General features: G+C 46.7%; 1 protein-coding gene across 4 annotated transcripts in view; it reads left to right on the forward strand.

Annotated features, from left to right (window-relative positions):
* The first annotated feature begins 929 nt into the window (after nt 1-929).
* LOC139327770 (zinc finger E-box-binding homeobox 2-like) overlaps nt 930-20,733 on the forward strand; it is an 86,578-nt gene continuing 66,774 nt past the window's right edge. For 2 of the 4 annotated variants that reach the window (XM_070957728.1, XM_070957726.1), the window contains exons 1-2: nt 930-1,481; nt 2,768-2,904. In XM_070957728.1, the coding sequence (XP_070813829.1) occupies nt 2,834-2,904 (71 nt within the window). In that variant the 5' untranslated portion in view covers nt 930-1,481; nt 2,768-2,833. Of the gene's footprint in view, nt 1,482-2,767; nt 2,907-20,733 lie in introns of all 4 variants that reach the window. The other 2 variants (XM_070957727.1, XM_070957729.1) reach the window with 2 other exon arrangements.

Consider the following 20,733-nt stretch of genomic DNA (forward strand, 5'->3'; position numbering starts at 1 on the left):
TTACAGTCACTTTATTGTACTTTGTGGTATTTTCTCTGCTCCTTCAGTACCATCAGAATATTCCTACAGAGGCTGCTCTCTTCCCTGTCACTGCTGGGTTGCAGCTTGTGCAGTCAGAGCTGTGTGATAATCATCTTTTTGGAAGCGTTTTTCGTTCCGGGGTGCGTTTGGAAAATGACTTGTGCAAATAAGCAGAAATACAACTGTGTTTGTTCCCTTCAGAGTGGAACTGTATGTGCAGTTTACATGCATAAATATTACACAAACACAGGCAGTGGTGTACCTGTAGTGTTGATGCTGCAGGTACATCACAGGTAATAGAACAATTATTTGCTGTAACGCTGCAAAAAAAAAAAAAAAAGTCCATTTTAAGTGATCTACCTTTTTTATTTTTAGCTTTGCAGCCTTATTTTCCCACGCAAATCAAGCCACAGATGCTGCTAAAGGCGCGGGGGAATTTCTTCTTGTTTCCAAAAAAGCTTTTCAGCTGTTTGCAATAATTTCCTAAAAACAAGTGAAAACAAACGAAAGCCCTGACCTGACGCTCAACGCAAGAAAGCGTCCACTTCTAATGGAAACAAGTGGAGCGACCCGCACGCATGGCGCCAAACAAAACAAAAAACCCCAATGTTTTACACTAAATAACAACGTCCCCATGCACGGACATTTTTTGCAGCGTAGATAAAAGCCCAACATCCCCAAACCTTTTGCAGTCGCAGCCAATTACAATAATGAAGAATATGTGGAAAAGCCTCCCCACCCCAACTCCTGCATCCCGCCGTATCAGCGCTGCCATTTCTGCAAATTAAACGGAGTGGAAATAGAAATAAAGAAAAAAATCCTTACATGATTGCGGCCGGCGTGGACGCGCTCCAAGTTTCTCCCCCCTTCTACACTAACACACACACATTCAGGCGAAGAAAGGGGAGAAAACACACACACATACACACACATACACACACACACACACACACACTGTCGCTTGTTCTTTGCTCCGCGTCGAAGCCCGACATAGTTGGTTTCACTCAAAAGAGAAGAGATGGAGAAAGAGAGAGGAGAGTGAGGGAAAGAGGGGGGAGAGAGGGAGGAAAAAAAACTTCACGTTCAACCCAGAAGATGCTCACGTTTGGCTCTCCTCAATTATCCCCTCCCGTGAAGATAGGTGGCGTGCGTTTCAGGGGGCTTCTCCTCTGTGTTACACGGCAAAGAAAAGGAGGTGGAAAGAAAAAAAATGTCATTAGAAGAGGCGTAACACGTCAGTCCCTTCCCAGGTTTGTTTCCTGGAGTGGGTGTAAGACATCAGTTGTAAACCTGCCCTAGCAGGAATAGCGGTCCCTCCCTCCTCCCAACTATTTCTAAGGCTTTATTTCTAAGGCTTTATTATCACCGGTGGAAAAGGATCCGCTCACCGACGCGCTCCGGTATCATCCTTCCGCGCAACTACTATCCACGAGACACCTCTTTCCACCCACTGAAAACAGGTATGTGCCTCCTCACTTTTCATTTCCAGCATTTTTCCCAAAAAGATTGGACAATAAACTTCCGCGTGCCCGCGCCGGAGTTGGAGCTCAACTTCGTCTTACCTGCACAGGTGGAAATAGGTGCGTTTGTTTTGATTTTTTTTTCCTTTTTTTTTACCTCCGCGCTGTAGAGGCGTCCCGCAGCTCCCCGAGAGCCGCGGAAAATGGGCTTTTTTCGGGGGCGTTTGGCGCTGCTGTCTTTGGGAGAGAAAAGGCGATATGCGTCCCGTTTTCCCTCTGAGTCCCTTCAGTTTGCGTTATATTAGTGTCTGCTTGTGTGCCCACGACAAACAAAAGCTCTTGTCAATATTCACTTATCCTCCTAACGGTCTCTGCGCTGATAAATTAACTGGCGAACCGAACATCCTACACAGGCGATTTGAATCTTATCGCTTTTGTTTATGCGCGATTTGTGCCTTAAAGATTTTTCTTGTGATCCGGAGTCATTGGGCGCATTCTGACAATTATTCTCCAGCTGTTATTTCTTAGCTGCTGACAAGAGGCTTTGGATGAAGTTTATTAAACCTAGAAGTGCAATTTTCTCAGGCGAACCCAAGTGTTTATTGAAGTTAGGTGACTTTTAATCAGACCACACAGTGAGGGCTCAGTCCAGGCTGGGGCTCATTCTCGCTGTTGCCGTCTAGGACGTGGAGGCTCTGGATTTGAACCTAAAATTGGGCAGAAATTTGATTTATTAGCCTGTTTCGCCTTCTGTGCCAAAGCCGGACTGAAGGCGCAAAACGTGAATAAACTCTGACAGTTTTAATTAAAATAAGTAAGTGGTTTATTTTTCTGAAAAGTGGAGAAAAATACGCAGCGGATTGTGAAACTTTTCTGAATGAATTAACAGTAAGTAGAATGTTTTTCGTCCTCATTTGTGAAATGAATTGTGGGTTTCCCATTAAGAGAAATTATAATTCCCTTCCTCCTGCTGCTGTTTGCACTTAGTGCCACAAAGCTGAGAGCCGATCAGCTGAAAATCAAAATTAGATGGACGCGGCTCCCTCACCGCGCCTTCTCATACTTTCACCCACGGCTCTTTTCTCTTTTTTCCAATCTGTCCCTCCATCCAACTTACATTTGCAGTTTCTTGTCGCGCGTCCGGCGCAAGTGGATCCCCACGCTAATATTGTTGGTGCTGCTGTGTGTGTGTGTGTGTGTGTGTGTGTGTGTGTGTGTGTGTGTGTGTGTGTGTGTGTGTATGTGTGTGTGTTTGTGTGTGTGCGTGCGTGTGTGTTTCCCGTCAGATATCAAGCTGAAATCAAGGAATCGAGTCCATGCGAGCTGCCATCTGATCCCACACACACTTATCAATGAAGCAAGAGATCATGGCGGATGGCCCGAGGTGTAAGAGGCGAAAACAAGCCAACCCGAGACGGAAAAACGGTAAGAAAATCACGGGGGAGACAAACCAAGCAGTCGGGGGGGGATATCTGTGGATGTAATCCCGGTTTGAAGGTTTCCACTGCGGTTCAGGGGTGTGTGAGGGTCCGCGGCTGGTGCGCATTTCTGCCTTCCCCTTTTACGCAGGGATAAAGGGACCGCTTTCCCGGAGAGAAACTGTGCGTAAATGCGTCCGTGCTGCAGCCCCACTTGAGCCTTTGGATTGATGAAAAAATAGCGGTTTTAAAATGTGTGTTTACAGGGGATTATTCGGGGAAGGCTGCAGAGAGGTTAGTTGGAAACTTGTGGATGGAGGAAAGTTGGAGCGTAGCGGTGCCGGCTCGTTTCTCGCCGGGACAAAATCCGCCATGGGGGACTGTGTAGCGGTCACTCAGACCATCGCCGGCTGGGGCAGACTCACGCTGCTCGGTGGAAAAGTCCAATCTTGTGACTTGAGTTGTGATTTGCTTTAATCCACGCGCTGGCATGCGTTAGCCGTGATGTTTTTGTCTTCCTATAGGCCTTTACATCACCTCACACAAGACATTTTCAAGTGATTTACCCCCACGTTGAGGCTGTTTTCCGGGACAAGCCGAGTGGTGAAATAATTCACAGGAGATGGCATTTGGCTGTACTGCAGTTTTTAAACCTTTTTGTTTACCTTTACGGTGAAGTTTATTGTGGTGGATGCATCGTATATAAATCGGATGACATGTCCGATAAATGCTGGACATTAATTGGGTCTGGGCTGGAGCGCTGGAGGTGGAGATTTGTTGGTTTTCTTTCTCCATTTGACTGCACAGTTTCCCACAAGAGGCAAATCTGCAGTGACATTTCCTGGCCCCGTTATTCCTGATTATTCCATATAGGCTCCAAACACACTGGCGAGCTGAAGCAGTGTGTGTGTGCGTGCGTGCGTGTGTGTGTGCGTGCGTGTGTGTGAGTGTGTGTGTGTGTGTGTGTGTGTGTGTGAAATATCGAGGCTGTGATTCAGCTGCTCAGATGAGGCTTTTATTTGCTTTCTCCACAACAGTTTTTAAATCTCTGCCCCCACAGGTTATTTATCTAGATCAGATTTCATTTATTGATTTCACCCAATCGATGGCAGACAAGCATTTTGTTCCACATTAAATAGCACAGGAGCATAACAGTGGAGCTGGAGATTTCCAATATATATATGTATATGTACATTTGTACTGTTCATGCTTAAAAGAAAAATAGAATAATCACACACATTTAGAGATATGACAGCCTGTTTAGCTGTGGCCACCTGTTTCGTAAAGGGGGGAGTGAGAGGGAGAAACCAGTCAAATGCAGCATTTTATGAAATAATATCAGCAAAGCGAATATAATTTTTCACACCCTTAAACCTGACAAGAGACGGCCAGCTTTGGCAGAGTGTGTAAAGAATATTTTTACCTCTTATGAAAACGTCGCCTCTCCCATCCTGGAGAACATACATTTAAAAAAATAAAATAAAATAAAAAAATAATAGTTTTTAAATGAAACGCAAGCCCCCCCCCCCCTTTTTTTCTTTTTTTGTCCATAACAGCCAGCTCTGTCTGATGATCCCCTCCCCTCCCCTCCTCACCCCCTGTCCTCCCCCCTGGGAATGCAGAGGCTTATTGAGGCTTGGCCACTCTCCTCTCCTCTCCCTGTCTCGCTGCCTGTCTCTCTGTCCTCTTCCTGCCTGGCTCTGTGGAGGGATGGCAGGGCAGGGCGAAGCGTGTGACGGCCGGCAGGACAGACTCCTCCACCAGGAACTAAAAAAGAGACGCCTCGAATGCACCAAAAAATGCAGCGCACACACGTCTTTTTCCTCCTTTTTTTTTTAACCAGATGGAGGATGCACCCCCTCTTTCACCCCTTAACGAACAAATCAGATGAATATACACAAACGTGAAACATGAACAATCACAGCTAATTTCCCTGAGCTAATTTCACATGGTGGTGGCGTTTGAGCAGCCATGTTTTGATGTAAATTATAATTTGCGTGCCACCTGTAATTATTTTTGTCTCAAAAAAAATTTAAATTCAGCACTTGAATGTTGTCATATTTCCGTCTGATATAATTTTCCCCTCGCTGACAGAATAGCTGGGATTGTTGGGATTATTATTTTTTTTCAAAATGGAAGAGGCATTTCAGCATTCTTGCCAATTAGTATTAATGAGGCATTTGCTCACTAAGTCGTCTAACCAATGACATTCTCATCCAGATGACTGTTGGCCTTCAGGGTTGGAGGTGCTACAGTCGCTTTACTCACTCACTGCCCAGCCTGTCATGTGGTATTTAACCACAGTTCATGACTTATCCCCTCCTCGTCCGAGCCTGCTGCACGCCGCTGTGAAGCCTCTGTCTTACAGCTGATGCGCTCTCAAATGGCAGCAATATTTAAAAGCAACAAAACCTGAGAAATTGCATTCTCTTTTCTCCTCTCTCATCCTGTTCCCCGCTGTTAAACCGCTACAAAAAGCCCTCCGTCCTCTCCTGGTGTGAAACTTGATCTCGGCAGCGTGAAGTGTTTGAGAGTTTGGCCCTCGCCAGGTGTTGCTTGTCACATCCAGCTGTGAGCGCCCAACAGAAAAGCGCTCGCACACCTGTCCTTATTTTCCTATTACTCAACCGGCGTGAGCATCAAAAACAGGCCTTTTTATATGAAAAGGGGAAAAAATGTTTTCTGCTTTGTGATCGTGTTGTTTTTGATTTCTGATGAAAGATGAAATGCAGATGTTGCGTCGCTTTTCTTTGAGTGTTTTTGGGAAAAGGCTCGATTCGGCGTCGCCTGGTTTTTGAGGCGTTTTTTGGGATTTTTCTCCGTACCCCGGATGACATTTGGGTGTCGGGAGATACCCTCGGAAACGCACTGATTACATAATCTGAAGCAGCAGCAGCAGCAAAAGAAGGAGCAGAAAGTCTCTCTGTAGCTGCTGGAGTTTGATATAATAGTCTGATTGTGGTTATTATCACAGATTCACGCTGAAGGTGGAGGGAAAATAGGGAAAAGGGTGTGTGTGTGCATGTGTGTGGGAGGGGGGATAGCCTTGCTTTCAGACCCAGACAATGCCAGATTTCTGCCAGTCTAAACAATTTGTCCATCTCTATTACTCCTCTGCTTTTTTAAAGTTGTGCTCCTGCAGTAGAAACCAGGAAGGGGGGGTGAGACAAGGTGTTTTCTTTCTTCCTCTTCTTCCTCGCCTTCTTCTCTCGTCCCCCTCCTCTTCCCTGCCATGTCCCGTCCACCGACCTCCCTCCTTCTCTCCCTCCCTCCTCCCAGATTCTCCCTCCTCAAGGTAGGGGCAGCTTTTTGCCATCGTCACTGAGGAAAGGGGGTAAGACGGGAGAGAAAGAGGGGAGGAGGAGGGCAGGTTTCGCGGGGCGCTCGCGGACAATTGATTGTCACTGGTAATGTGTTTCATTTACATGTTTATACCGTCAATAGTGGCGGGGGGTTGTCCACCGCGCCATTCACTGCTGTCATTCCCATACGGGTTGGCGATTGTGTGGGGTAGCCAAAGCAAGACACCTCACACTCCTGATTTTTCCCTGCAGGAGGAGGAAAGTGTTGTGCAGTGCGTTCATGTTGAGGGAAATAAGGGATTATTTTGTTTAAGCGAGTGAAATAATTACTGTGAGATACTGCAGGAATCGGGCTGCAGCAGGGGGGCCTGTTGTGCTCAGAGTGTCGTGGTGCACAGATAGCCGGGGATGAAGCTCACTGGAGTATTTTTATAACGTCGGCCTCGTGGTTGAATCAAAATAGACACATTCCAATTACCCCATGTAAAACGGCTAGCAGGTTTCCCTCAACGCAGGCTAATAAGGAGGCATATTTGTCTTGTCACAGCTACACACTGCACTTTGGCGTGCTGCGTGAGGCCTTATTATTTTCCGGTAGCTTTTTTGCATCACTTGATTTTTTTTTTTTCCCTCCCTCTCCCTCGGCTGCAGTCGTCACGAGCTAAATATATCCATCTGCTCAAAGTGTGTGAGTCAAGTGTATATAGCCAAGCACATAAAAATGAATGGACTTCCCTTACGAGATCATTGTGATCTGGAGCATAGCGTTGGTATACAGGAGCGAGAGGATGTTCCCTTTGGGTAACAGTGTCATTTTTGAAAGGGAAGGGAAATATTTTCTTCACGGGATCAGTTTGTCAAAAGGCCCGGAGTATTTACAGCTACTGTAATTCACATGATTTTATTTTATTTTATTGTGCGTGTGTGCGTGTCACAGCGAGACGGAGATACAGTCGTCGCAGTGTGATATCTTCGGCTTTCAAGCTGATATGTTATTCAACAAATCCTCTAATATGAGCTTCCCACAAGGAATTAAATCAGGAATGTAGCTCAGCAACAGCAGCTCCACACACACACGCACGCACACAACAGCAACACACATGCACAGTTTTTTTTTTTTTTTTTTTTTTTTTTGCTTTGATAAGGCAGATAAAAGCAAATAGCATAGCTTGTGGCTGTACACCCCCCTTTCCACCCCAACACACACACACACACACCAAAAAAAAAAAAAAAAAAAAACTAATGATCATCTCAACTCCATCCTGGACACTGGACAGAAAACTTTCATCCATCCCTCCTCCTCTTCCCCAAAAAATAGCCAAAAAACATTTTTGACACATTTTCTCCTTTTTTTTTTTATTATTCCTTTTTTTTTTTTTTTTTTTTCACTCTTCCTCCGTCGACCGCCCTGCTTGTGTGAAGATATTTTTCGCCTGGCGGCCAGAGAACACACACTTGCAGAGGCACCGCGAGCCCAGACCCCTGACACCGCGGGTCTTTGGAATGCCTTAGGTACGATTTCACTTTCGCTCACATCAATGCTGACCTGAATGCCTTTCATATCTGATCCGCCGTGTCTCTCCTGGTAAACATCCCCCGGGGGGAGAACAAAGAAAGGAGCTCCTCTTCTTCTTCTTCTCCCTCTTAATCACAATTCAGCCCCTTTCGCCGCCAGCAGCAGGGCTACACATTTGCATTCAGCATCAGAAAAGGGCCTGAGATGAAAAGGGGGGCGAGAGAGAGAGAGGGAAAAAAAGGGAGAGCAAGAGAGGAGAGGAGGAAAAAAAGAAGAGGAAAAAATAGGGAGAGAGGCGGAAAAGGGTGGGTGGGTGGTGGAGAGAAATAACTAGGGTGTTTGTGGTTGTTTGTTGGTCGTCCCCTGGTTACAAGCCTTTTATAGCCTCCCTACTCTAGCAGGGACCCAGGCCCCTCCTGACAGACAGATAGTGTTACGAGATGGCATGCCCACACTATTCGTGGCAACTTAAGAAGAAGAAGAAAATCCTCGGATTGTGCGATAAGAGTTGGGAGCAGGTGTCTTTCTTTATCCCCCCCCCCACACCACACCACCGTGCAAGGTGCTTCCAAAACTTCCCCTTTTGTCCGAAAATAAACCGACCGGCACACGCTCGTCGTGCTCTTTTATTTTTATGTTCACAGGTGTTCAAAACGAGCCTTTTCCGAATTCTCCGACTCATTTTGCGAAGCTATAAATTAAAGGAGGGGGGAAACGGCGTCCCCTTATGTAAACACACACAATACGGTTTGTCTGTTGCTTCATCAAAATGAGGAGCGGGATATCTTTATCATGCGATTCCCAGGCTGGGTGTATGCAAATCTTAAGCAAAGATGGGGCGATGGGAGAGGAGGGGTGGGGTGGGGGGGTACCTCAGCTCTTTAAATGGCATCATGTGATATGGATTCCAGTTTTCTTTCTTCCCCTTCTCTTTCTTTTCCTCACCCAGAACTTTTTTTTTTCTTTTTGGTTAAGAAGAAGGATTATCGGTACACCTTCCCTCCCTCCTCCTCCTGGCCAAGCTGCGCAGGATTTAGGCAGATTTACTTCAGCAAACACCTTTGGACACTGGGGGAAAGTAGGAGTCTGTTTGCAAAAGGGGCCTTTTGTTCCGAGAGGTTCTGGATAATGCCTTACCAGGCAGCCATGATATTAACCCCTGCTTTGGAGGAATCGGGCGGAGGTGGTGGTGTTGGGTAGGGGGGTTAACTCTTTGTATGACAACTCTTTGCTGTTTGTGCATCCCCTTCTCCTCCCTTGACAAAAGCTGCATTGCTTGCTCTCGGTTTGGAGTGTTGTTCCTCAGAATTCCTGTGATTTTTGTGATTGGACACGTTGGTTTGGAAAAGCAAAGAAGTTACAGTGGATTTGGGGTGATGCGCGCACACGCACACACACACACACACACACACACACACACAGAGTAACTGCCACTGCCAAGAACGATGAAAGCGAGAGCGGTGGCTGGGATCCGTTGCCTGACTAACACCGAGGCATGAATCAGCCAATAGTGAGCCAACTCTGCCCCCGTGACTTCCCTTTATGTTTAAACGGCAATAATGATGTATCGTCCAAAACAATGCGGTGACACAGGCAGCAACGTGGCGTTCCCTGCATGCTTTTGGCCTTAATCTTTTGCATTTTGTTTATGCATCATAAAAAAGGAGGCAGTTTCGCATGTAGCCAGCGCAGAGGGCTTGGGTTTTTTACTGCATGGCAGCTGAACTGTTGCTGAACTCCTGCTTCTTCCCCAGAAGGAATTGCCTCAGAAAAACCAGGCTCGCCTTTTAGCCACTTGAAACTACAGCGAGCGCGGTATCCACTCGAGATGTTAAAGTTGTGAGTTAAATTATGCTAATTTGGCTGCGCTGTGCAGCAGTGCAGTTTTGGCGCGTCGTGGCGAAAGCAGGCCGTCTCGGTCATCTGCAGCTCAGGTCGCTCGGACGTCGAGGAGCCGGGACGGTGTGAAAGAGGCAGAGATGGAGAGTGATGGAGCAAAGGTGACAGACTTAAAGGTGTTTCAGGCGGCGGCGGCGTTCTGCCTGTCAAGCCCTGACCCTCCTCCCTCCATCCCTTCTTTTCCTTTCAGGATTTGACAGGTCGTATCGGCTCCCCACATTTGCTGTGATGTGCGCCTGTTATGCGTCACGCTAGTCTAAGTAAAGTTGCAATGCAGTCAGATGTCTTTCTCCTGCTTCCCTGACTTTATTTCATGCCTTCTTGCTTGTTTTCTCTTGTTTTTTCCTCCTCCCGAGTCGTCCTCTCATCCTCTTGTTTTCTCCTTTCACTCCCCGCGAATTTGACAAAAGGCAAACAGAGAAATTGAAACTTCACTGGTCCGGCAAATAATTGCATGCATTTGGACTTTTCATTTACGTGTGTACACTCTTTACCCTGAGCCGACATGTTTTATGCATCACGTAGGAGGAAAATGCATTTTGAAATATCATGCCTCATTTGAGTCTTTCTCAAGTGAAAATGCAAAGTCTTTATTTGGCCCATCCGTTCCGTCTCGTCCTGCTGTTTGCACTTATTCAGTTGCTGCGCCGCGTCTCGCCTGTGATTTTCGACATTTTCCACGCGTCGACTTTTCCCATTTGCGAGGGAGTCTGGGCGCGACAGACGACAGGTTGCTGAGCAGGTGTAAACTAACATTCGGATTTCATAATCAAATGGCAGGGGGGCGAAAAACAACTTTAAAAACACCTTCTTTTTTCAAACAATGGTATATGTGTGCATGTGCATCCTCGTCTGGATGCACAAGAGCCTGGATGGCAACTGCACCACACAGTTAAATGCAGTTTGTGCTGTAGTTTGAATCCGAGCTTTGCTTGCAGGTCCGCCTTTTGCAGTGTGCAGATTTTCATGGTTTTAGTTCGGGTTAGTCGACATTTCTGTGTTTTTTTTTTTGCAAGAATTAGCGTAACCTTCCACCTTTTGTCTGCGTGTTTTTTGTCATGTTCTCTGCAGTGCGCCTGTGAGGCCTTTTTAAAGCACTAAAGCACAAACAGGATTGAGCCTTAATAGAGCAACAAATGAGCAGATATAGATTAAATCACAAGAAGAAACACATCACAGCTGGTTCGAGCTAGTGTGTGAATGTGTGTGTGGGACTTATCACTGCTGTCGAGCGTAAAACGGGGCACAGCTTCATGACGTTTCCGAGGAAAAAGAGGAAAAAAAAAGTAATCACCTCAATTGCCCATTAAAATGATTTTTCCCCCCCGTTTTGTTTCTCTTTGCGGCGGCTGCTTCAGAGATGACACCTTTGTGCAAACAAGTGTTGAAAGCAGCCTCCAGTTTTCTGCTCTGATGTCGGCACTGCTGATCTGCAAGCGCCGCTTGCTGCCACATGTGCGCACGCACACACACATTGAGGGAAACACACACACTCTTTGATGTATGTTTGATTGTCGGGTGGAAGAGCTCTTCTGGCAAGGTCACGGCCGCGTGGAACAATCAATAACAGATCACCAGATTAAGGCATGGTGACATCTGGGAATCTAGGCCTTTTCCACATACGACTCGACACATTTTGCAGCTCACCATCTACCTTTAATTCGGGATAATAGAACATGCTATTTGATCAGGGCTCGCTCTCTTACTTCAGTTCATTATTCAGGAGGTGTCCCGTTTCTCTGCCACCTAAGTGCACCCCTCTCGCTACCTTTTTTTTTTTTCTTTTTTTTTTTTAACGAGGACTTGTCTGCTTTGTGCTCCGGTTTCCCCCCGTCTCTCGTGGAAGTAAATTCAGATGTGTTATCTCAATTTAATTGCAGCCGATTGCCAAGCGAGATTAGGGAGAAATTAGGTCATTTTGCGGTTGCACAAATTTCACTCACTTCCACGCTTTCATCTCGCCGTTGATCAAGCACCTTCTTAACCAGAGGTTGCAGGGGAGAGAGGAAATGGTCAAAAATTACGCTCTGGTCTTCTTGTTATTCAAACATACATTTAACCTTTGGCAAGAGTGAGTCAAGGAGAGCTGAAACATGGAGGGTGGGGGGGAGCGCATCCTCCCCTTTAAATGTCATCTGTGGTGCAGTCGGTGGACATGTGTAGCAAAGTCGCCCCTGTTAAAAACTCTGAGAGGTGAATTCACGTGTTAATGAGTTCTGACTGGAGAGGGAGCCCCCTCTCCTGAACGCCTCATGTCCCGCTGCTGTCAAACGCGAATGTCAAACAAACACCTCCTCAGGTAGCGGGGGGATAATCACACCGACAGGCCTGTCCTCAGCCTTTCTGACACGCAGGACAAACAGGCGCTGAAGCTGCAGCCCAGAGGAGCTCTCTCTGCTTTCAGGCTGCAGTTCGGGGCTGGGTTTTGGGGAAAGGTGGTCAAGCAGGAGGTCAAGGATTTCGGGGGAAGCGTGTTTAGTACCTGACAGTAAATTAAATGCTGAGGACTGAGGTTGGAGTTTGACAGGGCTGAGATCTTTGAGGTTGTGGTCGTAGTTTTGGTTTGGATGACAAAGCAAGAATCCAGGATTCGGTTTCGGTTTGGACAAGGCCCTGAGGCAGAACTTCAGGGATTGATGCTCTATAATTATTATCATTATCTACTTTTTAACGTCACGATGAAGTGATAAAACTGAGGTTTGGCTGGCTGTGGCTGGAGTTTGCTTTTGACGGCTCATTTTTTTTTGGCCTGGAGATGACTGATGTGACTCATGGCTGGATTTGGGTCCGACTCCTATTGGAGCTGCTGGAGCAAAAGCCTGGCTGCAGAGGGTTGGATGGGTATTTCCTGACCCAGAAACCTCATGGGAGATTGGGTCAGATATGGAGACTGGAGCTCAGATTAGGCTTTGTGACTCAGCCTGGTCTTTAGTTTAGGTCGAGGCTGTATGTCTCGTGGGCCTGAGGTTGTTTTTCACATCACTGAGGTTTAAATGTTTAGTATATTCTTAGTGATTTTGGCTGTGGTCTTCAGACTTCTGCAGCTTTAAGTGAAGGGTGTCTCTCTTTTTTCTTGCATTTTCTGATTTCGTAAAATCCTAACAAACTCCGCTTATCACAGCTGTCAGTTAACGGTTCATTCTTGGACCTTTCTGCCTTGAAACTTTGCCTTTTCTTGTCGCCCTCCACTGCGTTTCCCCCACCTCCGCTTCCATCCGTCCCACCAGCCAGCCGGTCAGTCATCTAACCAGTCAGCCCACTCTAATTACTTCTCCCCCACCCAAGGGAAGCTACTTCCTTATCGCCTGGCCGTCTTGCTCCGGCATTCCTGAGATAAATTCCCCACCACTTTGTTATTCTTACTACTTAGGGGTATTGGCATTAGCATGTCCATCAAAGCAGACCTTGTACTCTGTCTTTTTTCTCACCCCCCCCCCCCCCCCCACATGACCTTATCAGTGGTCATACATTACAGCCGGGCATGGGACGTGCCCACGGGCTGCAGAGGTGAATAACGGACAAAGGTATCGAGCTGCGTGTCTGACATCAAAGACTGACGGATGACGAAGCGATGCAAATGTGCAGCTTGCGGCGCTTTACTGTAGCCTGGCCTTTTGGAAGCGCGGCTTCTTCAGGGCTGCGTGGTAAAAGGATTCGTCAAATTGCACCTTGCGGTCCAGGTAGCACATGTGTCCTTTCATACTCTGTTTGTATTCGCCGAATCGGTGCGTTAAAGAGCTCCCCGTGTTGCCAAAAAGCTGTCATTTACGCACCGAGTGAGTTTAGCCCCTTCATACCTGTTCAAACCTCCACTCTGCAATTTCAAACACACACAAGCATCCCTGGGTGAATAATCAGAGCTCCATTCATCCCTGCAAACCCCACTTTTTTTTCTGCAGATGTGTGGGTTTGATCCTCGCTTCCTTCCTGCGTTCCGCTCCTTGCCGTATGTTTCCCAACATGGTTTATACCTCAACAGCAAGCAGACGCCGCCTTATAAACTGGCAATCACAGTATCCCTAATGTTATTACTTTTCATAATTAGTTACAGCAACACTCATTCCACGACTGGCGGAAAGGAGTATTCCTTAGTAATTAAGGTAATGAAATATTCATTTATGCTACCTTTTCAGCAGTCTCACAAATGAGCCAGCCATGCTTAATGTCCGCCCTGCCTCTGATTTTATTATGATGGCAGACTGGCACATCTGCAATTAGTACTTGCACTGACAGTTAGCGTTCTGCGCAGGGTGGTAAGCAGAGGGAGGTGAGGTGAAGCGGCAGAGGGTGGGTGCACCCTGCTCTGCCACCCCACCTTCCTCCTCCAGCACCCTCCACTAACCTTGTCTGTTTTTTGGTGTGTGTGCGCGTGTGTGTGTGTTACCTTTATCTCCTCCTCTCTGCCCAGACGGAGAGGTTACCTTTTCCCAACGGTGCAAAATCGACTTGACATAACTGTTCATCAGTTTCAGCCCCCTAACACCTCCCTCCCCCTCCTCGCCGCCACTCCCCACCTCACCCCGAGGTAGTTTGCATCAAATCAGGCCCAGTCAAGCTTCAAGTGGAAATTGGCAGGCCAGAACCTGACAGTTGAGGGGAGAGAGAGGGAGGGAGGAGGCGAATCGCACCACTAGAAGCCTGAACTACATCCAAGATGGTGATTGTAAGGTCAAGTTTTGGGGTTAAGTGCTAATAAGTCAGTTTAAAATCAGCCCTAATGGAACTGGAGAGGATACTGTTTGCTTTTTTTTGTCCAGGTTGACTGAATCATATTATAAGGAATGTGACTGCTGAATTTTTATTGCCTGCTTGGATGCAATTTCGAGGCCAAATCAGAAACAAATTCCCACATTTTCTCTGATTAGAGAAAAGTTTCTGCTCACCAGAAGAATATTTAAGACAAGTACGGGGGGCGTTTTGGAGATTATGTTCAGCCAAAGTGTCTTTTATTATGAAACTTCCATGAATATTAATCACCAGCTGGGAAAAAAAAGTCTGTTTTATTTTGAAGTTCTCCTGAAGGCCTCCTATTATTCTGCGAGCCTTTAATTTTTTTAAGAGGGCACCGGACGTTGGAGGGGGCGCGCCAAAATGGCTGACACTCACAAACCGCCACACATGTTCGCCAGGCGAGTGCACATCTGCACGCACACACACACGACGTCACACACAAACACATGCCTTCATGTGCTCGTCCAAATTTGCATATTTGGACCCAAATGTGCGCATACACTCTTGCAGACACACACACACGCGGCCCTACATATATCACACACAGATGTACCCAGGCAGCACACACACTTCACACACGCTCGCACACATGATAATTGGCAGACAGACAGGTCACAGCAGACGCAGATGTGCCGTCTCTTTCTTTTTTCTTCCTCCTGAACCTCACCGTGGCCCTCGGAGGGAAGCAGATAAGGACTTTGTGATGAAACTTTTAGTGAATCTCGCTGCTCCAGTTCTGTCGCCGCCACGTCACAAAGCTCAAAACGCTGCGTCCCCCCCACCCCCCCACCCCTCCTCACAGCCGCCATATATTCTTATTAAGGTTGAGTGGCAGGGTGTGAGTATTGTTGTGTTTTTATTAATTTCTTTCCCACGTCTGAATGTCCACAAGCACATAGTCCAACTGTTTTCACCCCTTTGACGTCCTCAGAGGATTTTAAAGTCTTTTCACTTCCGGATCTTTTTTTCTCTCTTTCACACCTTTTCTCTCTTTTATCTTCTCTTCGCTCCCATCCTCCCTCTTTTTCCTCCTTGGCACTTTCTTTGCCACCCTCCTCTGTTTCCCTCCTTCTGTCTTAATCTTTCCTTTCCCTCCCACCTCTCCCCACCCCTCATATTTCCCTCCCTCCCTGCCCGTCCTGAGCTTTGCATGTGCTCTGATGGGCTGATGGCCGTTTCGACAGGGCAGCATTGAGGTAAAACGGTGTGACGGCAGAGTTTTGTTAAGCCGAGAACAAAGGCTCAGAGATGCCGGGCCAAGCCATTGTCCCGCGCCCATATTGGCCTTGCCACAGTTTTGCAGGATTTAATGCTCTGTTTACCTCCAGCCAATCGCCACTAATATTCAAAGAGGAGCTTCTTCCTTTTAGACGCACCTCAGGATGATTTAAGATAGATCCATAAAAAACTGCAGCTTTGCTCGTAGGGGAGTGACTCAGAGTGACAAAGCTGCAGATTTTGAAAACACACTTTTATTTCTCTTTGGAAGAGCGAAAAAATCTGAATTCTAACTTTACAGCTCGCTATCTTTGAAATAAAATGTCAGCCAAGGCCTTAAGCTGCAGCAAAATCTTTTATTATATTGATGCACATGGAGGACATTATCTTAAACATTCATTTATCCCATTTTATCCAACAACTTCAGTGAAACCTCCTCCCCCCACACTCATGTTTAAGATGACCGCACCAATTTTAGACCGCAGAGCGCTCACTAAGTGTGTGTCACTGTGACAGAGAGAGAGATATGAAGCAAAGTGTGTGTGTGCGTGTGTGTGTGTCTGGTCTGTTGGAGTTCCCCTGCATGGTCTTTGGGCAAACTGAAAGCAGCGCTCAGTGGGATTAGAGAATGAGTGTTGCTGGGGGTGGCTGAGGGCGGAGGACAGAGCACAGGAGGATTCTGGGAGTTTTTTCTGCCCTGTAGCAGCCCCTTTGCAGCCATCTCCATAGTTCCTCTGGAGAGAAAACACTGTTTCACTGTTTCCAGAATGGTGCGCTCATCTGGAAATGAATGATCCTGATAGAAAAGCGCTTAAATAAAATCAAAAAGAGCTTCTTGAAACTTAATTTCACAACATTTTAAGCTCAGTTTAGCTTTGTCAGCAGTATTCCCGGGTCATCCAACCTTGTTTGGAGGTGAAAATTTCAAAATTAACCCTTAAAAAAACAACTTTTCATCCAGGATGTCAATCGCTCAATCTCCAAATTAACAGGCTTGCACTCGTAAGCTAACGTAAGCTTTTACGGAAAAGCGCCGCCCGTTAACAGCTGAAGAAGGCGTCGGCATTTTAGAGAAATGCACCACGACGGTGCGTTTTTGTTTTTACTGCAACAGTCGCTCTGACATTAACATAAAAGCGAAGTTTCAGAGAACAAGGGGCAATAAACACAGTCGAAAGCGTCGTCATCGAACCCAATGATATTTTCACGAGCACATAAAGATTATGAGTCCATTCCAGTAGCACCCATCTGTGCTTTCATTTGCGACTATATGCTCAGTAGTTAAAGGGGAGGCTGAGGAAGAGAGGGGGTGACTTTCATTTGGTTAAATAGTTTCTTAAGGTCAGGAGAGGAGTGGGATTCCTCCCCTTCCCCAACAACGAGCCCGAAACCATCAGGATGATTGACAAGCGAGGAGGTTGACGACAGTTGTTTTGGGGGAAAGAAAGCAAACAAGACGCTTCCTGACAGATCCTCTCCATGCTGCCGCGGCGATTAACGGGTTAACTAAATGAAACAATTTGTAAACAGACAAACTCGGTCTATCCAACCCCTTTCTGCTGCTGTTTTTTTTTTTTTTTTTTTTTGCAAAACAATTACAAAATTACAGTAGATAAAAATTGAACGGCGCCAGTATTTATGCAATCAACATAACGAAGAAACAAAACAATTTAATGTGGAAAAATCATCATTCATCTGCATTATAATTGCTTCTCTTTCACATCTACGGGGATGGTTAATTAAAATTGTGATTAAATGCGCCTGCACTGCCTAAGATGTCTTCCCCCTAAACAGGTGCTACAGAATTTAAAAGTAAAGAGAAAAAGCTAATTAGCATTGGAAATTGAGAAATTGCCTGCAAGAATCAGTGTTAATTTCAGTCACTGATGAGGTAATTTATAAAGGGGGAGCGCCGAGGAGTCTGTGCAACACGAGAGATTGCAACACGAACCCCCCCCCCAACCCCCAACATCCCTGCTTTCCCAGCGTGCAGGTGAAGCTGTTTGGAAAATATTGAAGCTGTTTGGTATTCCGTCTTCGTTAGCGTTGCATTCGGAGTTCATCTGTGCCCCCGCAACAGCTAGAATAAACACCCAAGACTAAATAATGATATATAAAGGCATCACACGTTAACACACACACTTTCCCCCCGCACGCAGATAAAACACGGTCAGGAAAAGCACGATGAGCGCCAAGATGAGGAATAAGGAAATACATGTGAGTCGTTAGGCAGCGGAAGTTTATCCAGGTGTAAAAACACACACGCGACTTCGCTGCTGTCGGTGCATCCTCCGCTGCTGGCTTACTTCCTCGTGAGGCTGTGAGGACGTATGTGCATACGAATCTTTCCATCGCTGACAGCCTTGTAGTTTTGGCTGCAGCAGCCTTCAGGGTCAAGCCCCTCGCCGGGCACACGAACGGCAGTTGTAAACTTTTCAGTTCAACTTAGGGAAAACACAGCATCAAAACTGCAGCGGCGTGGTTTTTTCCTATTGGACGCCGACCGGAGCGGAACGCGGCGCTCTGGATGTTGGCCGCCATCCTCTTGTCCCGCTCAGAGTTTCCAGAAACATCACAGATACTGCTGATCTCCAGCTCTCATGCACGTTCCCCCTTGTAATTACCTGTCATTGTCCATCATTACAGTCAGCCTTGGAGAAATGTCAGGCCTGGAACGAGCTGCAGCCAAACTGTTCCATCATGTTCTCAACTTGGCCGCAACTCTCTGAAGTCCTGATGACCTGTCCATCTAACGCGCATTGTTTATCTGTTTATCTTGAGGTAGTTTGCGTCTCAAGTGGTCAGCGGGGGCACAGTGCGAGGAGAAAGGGCCCAAAAAGTTTCATGGTTGACCTGATTTGTCGTCGATTTCGGAGCAACTTTAGCAGAGAAAACACAGACGCGGACAAGTTTTCACAGAAATTGGTGTTCTTGAACCGTCGGGGGGGGCGGGGGTGTTGGACAGGTGGGAGGAAGGGTAGAAGCAGCAGGCCGTAGGTCATTAGGCCTCCATGGCAGTGGAGCTGCACGAGGTTCAGAAAAAAAGAAAAAGAAAAGGAAAGCCAATTTGCTGAGACATACTCTGTCGACCTTTCATCATAACTGGGCCCTTTTTCTTTTAGATTAAGTCCAGTGAGCAGGACTCAGCTGCCTGTCAGCCCCTTAAGCCCAACCTCCCTCCTCCTCCTCCTCCTCCTCCTCACTTTTTAACAATCGCTCTCACTCAAAGCTGCCCCAACTTTCTCCAGCCGCTATGTGACAAATCATGAACTTTACATACCCGTCCTGTCCCTGTTGGAGGTTTACGTGCACCAGTTCATCTGCAGCTCGGCCCACCTCCTCCAAGCTTCAAAAAAACAAGCGTCCAAAGAAATCAGGTTGCGTTTGACGCTAACTGTACGAGACTCCGCTCAACACACCATAACCTCGTAAACTCCAGTGACCTGCCAGCGGGTCAGCCGTTACGAACCCGCGTCGCGCTGCCAAACATTGTTCAAACCCACAGAACTTTAGATCAGAGTGTCCAAAGATACCAAACGTGTCAGGACAAATTCTGGGGAAATATGCAGAAAATGATGCACAAGACTTTCTTGGAGTCTTGGAGTCTTGGAGTCTTGGAGTCGTGAGTGTAAACATCAGAGAGAGTTCAAACTAGATGATGCAGAATACGTGTGATTTTTTTCCCCAACTTCTAAGGCCACTTTAGGGGAGATAAAAAAAGGAAAAACTGCCTCACAAACGTGTCACTGGTTTGCAAACAAGAAGGAGAACATAAAGGAATCCGTCAGCCACAGCAGAGCTCCTTCATGATTATTTTATTCTATGATTTTCCCCGCTCTCCTCTCCATCCTGCCTCCTCCTCTCCTCTTCCCTCCTCCGAGTCACTCCGCTGAACAGGTCAGGCAGTAAGTGACAAGGTATTTCGTCGTTTTGTGAACCTTTGCCAGACTGATTGTTCGGTGCAAGTGTAGTGTAACTGAGCCGCTTGTAGCTCGCCGGAGTGTGGAAAATAAGATCGAGGACTGATTTTTTTCCCCCCCGCCTCCATCCTCCCTCCCTCTCTCTCTCTCACTTGGCTTTACAACAATGTGAGATAGTAAAATAGATATCCAGTGGCTCAGCGAGAGCTCCCGCGCCGGTGTTGCTGTCGCTCTTCATACATTTCCGTTCCACCTGACAGCCCGCTGCACTGCTCCAACATTTACACTCGCACCAGTTTGACCCGTGACCACTTGTATGCTATTACCGCTCAGGCACTAGCCTTTCTGACTCCTCTGTTTTCACCCAGGTTACGAATGCGAGCCATTCCTGCGCTGCCAGCGCCGCTCAGGAACTCTTTAAGATGTCGACACGTTTCTGCACCAGTGACACCAAGACAAATTCTAGTTCTGTTTCTGGTTATTCCTTGAAACCGACTGTGATTCTGGCCATTTTATAGACGCTGCTAAATCACAAGTGCACGCTGAGGAGCTCCGTGTAGATGCAGAAGAGTTGAGAGGAGGGTTTGCAGTCAAATATCAACTTGTTTTACGTGTTTTTAAAGTAAAATCTTGATTCTGGTTTGTGGGAAACTACAAAAAACAAGTTGTTTTGCAGTGGCTGAATTTTAGATTCGTCCAAAACTGCCTCCCTTACTGCAAAACTCTTTTTATTTTCAGCATTTTTGACTCCTAAAAAAATAAATTGCAGTATTTTGCACAGCTGATTTCCTGCAGTATTGCTGAGATCTCGCAGAGTTATTGTCTTGCTGCTCTACTCAGAGCCACAAAACAGTATTTATCTTGTGGCAGATGAAGGAAACCTCTTGTTGGTTGTATTGCAAAGTCTGCATTGTTTATTACTTAAGGCTTAGTTTGGAGATGAGGCTGTATTTATCAGAGAAATTGATCCAGCCTGTGGTTTAAGAGGCGAAGAGGATCCAGCCACTTGTCCTTTTTCTGCTGGATGCTTCTCAGGCTTTTAACGGGGATCTGATGTGATGTCTGCGTTGATGTAGTGGTGGCAGCGTCGCAGTTTATGGCAGCAAAAGGGATTTCTACAAGTTCGAAAACAAGGCAGAGAGAAACAGAGGGAAAGACCTCCCTAACACCCTCCGGGAGAGACTCGAACGACGACACCGGGGGGAGAAAACAATCGCTAATATTATGAGGAGATGAGGGGGGAGGAGA

Source organism: Chaetodon trifascialis, chromosome 24 (genome assembly GCF_039877785.1).
Source record: "Chaetodon trifascialis isolate fChaTrf1 chromosome 24, fChaTrf1.hap1, whole genome shotgun sequence".
Taxonomy (NCBI): Eukaryota; Metazoa; Chordata; class Actinopteri; order Chaetodontiformes; family Chaetodontidae; genus Chaetodon; species Chaetodon trifascialis.